The following is a 6,000-nucleotide window of genomic DNA, read 5'->3' as shown; positions in this document are numbered from 1 at the left end:
AGCTAAAAAGAGTGTTAAGAGTCTAGTCCTGAAAGAATTAAGACATTATAAGTAATTCCATTTGGAACAGTTGGTTTTGCTTAGTTCTTCCAGAAACTCCAGTGGCAGAATCTTAAGATCCACTTATTACTTACACTCAGTAAAATCAATAAACTTCAGTGTGGCTACTGTAAGTTTAATTAATTGTAATTAAAAGCTAGACAATGACATATACTTTTCTTTCTGAGCAAGAACACAGTAGGTTAATGAATATTTGAATGTCATTTAATAAATTTGAGGAGCAGCTTTTTTATTTCCATTACTATTTCTTCACTGTGGCTCTAGTAGAAAAGATTGGATACCCTTAAAGTTATTGAATATAAAATAGTGCACTGGTTCAAAATATGTTTGTGTTTAAAATATCTCCCCATAGGACATTCTTCCACTGCAGTAGTAAAGCAAGCAAAGTCTCATGCTGTTCCTCTAATTTGTATAAACACTAAATATGGCTTAGTGTAAATGATACTAACACCCATCAGATAACCTCTAAGAGCAAGATTTATCATTGATATTCCATATTTGCACCTAAATATATGCTTGAGAATTAATGCCCTTATTTATCATTTAAAATGCGCCTAAAATTGAGCAAGCTTGACTGTAAATCTTCTACTCTGTTTGCTTTGCCTAGGTGCACAGGAGCGGCAAAAAAAGGTTAAATTAGATTGTCTAAGTCATATTTTCTTTAGTAAGTCTTAAAGGATTACTTTCTGTTATAATTTTTAAGCTAAACAACTAACATATTAAAGTTAATAAACATTAATTAAAACCTACTGACCTATATTTTCTCCAAAACGAAGTTTCATAACGTTCTAAAAGTTATATCTTTTATTCACCGATGATGTCACGTTATCCTGCCCACTATTTTCAGCACTGCATGTTCAAAATACTTAAACCAATAACTTTGTGTTTAAAGCGCCATTTTGAAACCTAGGTATTGTAAACGGATTGGTACAGAGCAAAGGATACCCACGGAGTGGGTTTGGAAAACAATTAAATTTGCAGACAAGATTTCTGACATACTGTAGAGATATGTTAATGAAATGCTATTGATAAAAAGCGTATTTGGGGTAGTTAGTTAGTAACAGGCATAGAAAATATTTACTTACAGTGGCCCTTTAACTAATCGACTAGTTACTTATTTATCTTTTTATTTTGCGCTTATAGAGAAATTAAAGTTCTCCTACAAATCCGTGCACTGCAGTTCTTCATAAATTCTATGGAAAACAGCATTAGAAATAATTTCTTTTGAGCTTGTGTTGTGTGCACATCATGGAATTCTGATTTTTTTTGGGGGGTAATAATATAACACTTCACTATTATGCTTTGTTTTAGTATGGCTTTTGCAGTAAAAGTGATACAGTAACCTGTCTTACATGTAAGCTCGTCATAATGCTGTAGCACTCTAAACAATAATAGAATTCTCTGGAAGCGTAAACGTGGTCATTTCTTCCATTTTCAATAATGATAGAAGCCATAAAAATATGTTCTGTAAAAAGCCGCAAAAGAAAAACAAAAAAACCCAGCAAAAAGGTCATTAACATGCTTTTTAATGGGTATTTCTGTAAGCAAGGTTTACACATAACTAGCAATATAGCTTATTTCAAATTATATAAATTAGGCACATATACTAATTCTACTAGAGAAATGTATCATTACTTTGCCTGAGTGCACTTTTAGAAAAGGGCAAACAAATAATAGATTTTTTTTTATAAATTTGGGTGCACAGATGTGCTTCTCCAAAGGCTGTTGAGGTGAAAGCATAGGAGAATAAAAAGGAGAATTGTGATAGAGCTTAATAAATCTTGCTCTAAATAAAGGAATCAATATTTTTTGCTAATATTACACTACAAAGTCAAATATTATTGCATAGAATCCATGCAAAAAATAAAATGTAGCACTTACAGTTAATAAACTCTGAAAGAGTTGGAATCATTTTAGAGAATATTTGCACATTTTGTAATAAATAAAATATATAAATATATTTGACTAACACCACATAAGACATTTACTGGGCTAACAGAAATCTCAGCATCAAGAAAAGAAAAGGGGAAAAAAGAATGCAAGCTAACAGACAAGTTTAGGTATTGGGTTACAATCCCAGCCTGGAGCTTTTAACCCTGTCTAGAGTGAATTTGGAGTGGAGTTTAAAAAACAAAGAGCATGCAGCCCACTCCTCCCTCTAAAATTCTGCCTCAACCTCCTGTGCTGTCATCAACGAATGCAAGGGCAGACTGAGAGAGGAATTTTTGAACAGTCAAGTGTTGTATGCAGCTGCTGGAAGGCAGGAAAAAGGCTAACACCCAACAAAAGACAAGCCAGAGAGGAAGACTGGCCCTGTTGCTGCTGAGCAAGCCAGAGAGGAAGACTACCCCTGTTGCTGCTGAGCAAGCATGCACTGCTAAACAAACCACACAGGGATGGACTGAGCACCACTCTAGTACTTTATCACATGTAAGAAGATAACGCTGTGGGAACTGATAAAAAAAAAGTACCAGAGAAATACAAAACTACAGAAGAAAACTCTGTAAAAACAGTTAAGATGCTGCTTCTGTGGATAACAGTATTAGGTGCCTTTTTATCCTGCGCTGCAGGTAGATATCCGGATATATTAAGGTCAGTCTCACAAACTTTCATTCATTATATAGTGAATAATACAGATACAGTATACTTTTTAATAAATGGGATATGCGAGTTAAAGCACAATGTGAACCTTTTCTCTTACTGATTAATTTTTTTCTATGAATAGAGTTTTATGTTTCATTTAATATATATGAGGACACAAGTATAAAACAAAATAAAGATTACTACTAATGATTTTCCCATTGGTATTTAAAATATAAAAAGAAATTAAATGGGACAGCACATCAAATGCCTGAGTGTGATATATTTGCAGATACATTTATCTCTTAAGTTTTGATTTTTCATATTTCTACTTTTTTGCATAGTTGTAAAACAATTTGAACACTATAACATGGCTGTCTAGCCCAAAGCTTCAAGTACACAATATGTCTCAAGTTTTTTTTAGCTGGCATCTAGGTCTGGTTTTATTTTTGTGCTTTAACAAGCAAGCTAAAACTGTATGTGTGCAGCATTATGCTGTGTGACATTACACTGAAGCTTTAGGCTGTGATTCCTATTCCTCTACTTTTCCCTAATTGTGAATCAAAATGCTCAATGAAGTTCCCATTTTTACAGTTGGCTTATTTTGTTTTTCTAAAAGCATCAACATATGTTTGTGAGTGTGCATCTTCCAGGGTGTTAGCAGTAGCAGTGACATCACCTGTGACATCACTTACATTCACCATGTACAAATTGTGAATGTGTGTTCACAAAGGGCCAGATTACAAGTGGAGCGATAATGTGCGCTAGTGTTACAAGTTAATCACAATGCGAACGCTAGCTCACGTTCTTATTGCTAGGAAGCATATCGCTCACGAGAGTACGCTTCCATAGACGGCATCAGAACCTCACGCAGCAATGGTCAGCATTTTTAAATATATATGTATATGAATATATACATATATTAATGTGTTAATAAGTGTATATACACATATTAACACATAAATATATATGTATATAATCATATACATATATATTTATAGTGAGGTCTATGGGAAAGACCGCAATGTAAAGGCACTTTTCAGTGCCGTTTTTTTTCTTACACCCCACTCCCACCAACTTTAAAGCCACAAAACTGCCTAGTGCAGTTTTTTATTAACAAAAAAAATGCTACTTTTTTAAATAAAAAACTACAATGCCCTCTATTTTGAGGGCATTTTGGCCACTTTTAGAAAATTAACAAGAGATCTAATCTATGGTAATTTTCATAGGGCTAATTGCTACCGTGAGCTTGTGGTAGCAATAACCAGCCACTTGAAATGGCTGGTCAATTATTGAGCTCCCGCAAACAGGCAAATTTCCCCATTTGTGGAGTGCAATTGTTTAGCGCTCCACTTGTAATCTGGCCCAAAGTTTTTGCTACATTGTGGCACATTATTTTTCAGCAAAACACACAAAACCAGTATTTATGCCATTCTATATACTATTTTGAATACAATATTTAGATATGATAGAAAATGCACCATTTAATCTAAGTTAAAGCATGTCTCTCTCTTTTTCTTTATCTCTCTGTCTATCTCCTATACATTCAAAGATTAAAGGAACCTAAATGTCTCTAATCAACTTATTCTGCAGTATAATATTTGTCACCTTTTAAAGTCTAAAAATGAAATACTTGCCCCTCATATTGTACTGTTGTATTCGGCATACAATCCATGAAGGTTGAGTGCATAGTTCACCTTTGCTTTGTATGGTAATGAGCAACTGCACCTTTTGTCAGTACCAGTGATGGTTGCACAGTGAGATCTCTGCTGCCTACCCTACCATCCTGTATGAATGAATTGGTGGTCTCTGAACGTCACCAAAATATCTTCCGCTACTTAGCTGCAACTTAGAAACATAATAGGGCAGAATAGTCAATGACTTCTTTACTTAAAACACCATTCCCCAGTTTAATACTTACAATGAATACTATTGCACTATAATAAATAGTTATACAACACTTCACTTTACCAGCATGTTTATATTACTATAGAAGGAGATCATTTATCTATCTCTCTGAGGACCCAAATATTTTTTTGTAAATAGCGCCATTTAATGATTGTGTCATATGTATGAAATTCATGTGTCTCTCTTTCACATCCAGAACTCTGCTTAGTGAGATTAACAGCTAATTTGCCTTTCTAACATTCCTTGAGAAACCTCACAGTACTGATGAGGCTTCTTAGATAATCTCGTCAGTGCGGAGAGCTTTAAAAATGTAGGCTCTAATTCTAAATATTTATTAGTCCAGGATTATTAAATTAGTGTAAATTTGCAGGAATATATATAGTATATATATATATATATATATATATATATATATATATATATATATATATATATATATATATATATATATACTGTATATATATATATATATATATATATATATATATACTGTGTATATATATATATATATATATATATACAGTATATATATATATATATATATATATATATATATACTGTATATACACACCAATTATAAATAAATAAAAAATTTAAATTTCAAATGAGAGATATTGATCACTCACTGATGAATGGGGCTAAGATTTATCATGTTATACATATTGTTAGGGTGTAGGCTGCAGTAGTGAGGAAGGAGTTAAAATACCATAGCTGAATATATAACAGTTCTGCACCTTATTAATCATATCACATTCTCAATGTGATTATTTTTGATGGGAAAAGCAGGTGCAAACTGCAAAAGTGTTAGTAGTATGACATGAACTAATACTTTCCACCAGATGTTTTCTTCTAGTAGAAGATAAAACAGCAGAAGACTTTTTATGAATTTAATTAAATACATAAGAGAGTTACCAAGGATAACAATATACCCACAAAGACAGGGAATCTTTTATACTATAAATGCTAGAATATACAGTGTCTGTACCATTGGAATGCTTAGTACTTTTTATGTGGCTTTTTTTTTGTAAAACTACTGTGCTTGAATTTTTCCATATAATTTCCATGAATTTAGCTACAATAGATCAAGTAGCGTGAATAAATAACTTGCATGTATGCCACTTGACATCACACCCTATACAAAAACACGTTGTGTTTGGCTAGAATCAACATTACATTTGAAGAAAAAAAAGAAAAAGAAAAGAAAAAGTCCATGTAAAAAGTTAGCTACTGGGAGCCTAGTTGTGTTTTTTCCTTTTGCATATAAGGATTATGCTTTGTACTATCAGTATAGCACATTTGTTTCAAAGCATGTAAATACATTTCAGTACAGATACCAAAACAAAACAAATTGATAATAACAGAAGATAAACAAACACAAGACACTAAAGCTTGACAAAAAAGAGCGCCACCTACCAAATGTAATGTTTAGGTAAAATCCAACAATCAATAGAT

The 6,000-nt window shown here is 32.6% G+C and overlaps 1 protein-coding gene across 1 annotated transcript in view; it reads left to right on the top strand.

Annotated features, from left to right (window-relative positions):
* The first annotated feature begins 2,307 nt into the window (after positions 1-2,307).
* The window catches only part of EGFL6 (EGF like domain multiple 6), a 354,943-nt gene continuing 351,250 nt past the window's right edge, over positions 2,308-6,000 (top strand). Inside the window, exon 1 of the mRNA XM_053707585.1 lies at positions 2,308-2,652. Coding sequence (XP_053563560.1) covers positions 2,579-2,652 — 74 coding nt within the window. The 5' untranslated portion in view covers positions 2,308-2,578. The remainder of the gene's footprint in view (positions 2,653-6,000) is intronic.

The sequence above is a fragment of the Bombina bombina genome, chromosome 3 (assembly GCF_027579735.1).
Source record: "Bombina bombina isolate aBomBom1 chromosome 3, aBomBom1.pri, whole genome shotgun sequence".
Classification (NCBI taxonomy): Eukaryota; Metazoa; Chordata; class Amphibia; order Anura; family Bombinatoridae; genus Bombina; species Bombina bombina.
This window is presented reverse-complemented; position numbering and strand designations above follow the sequence as displayed.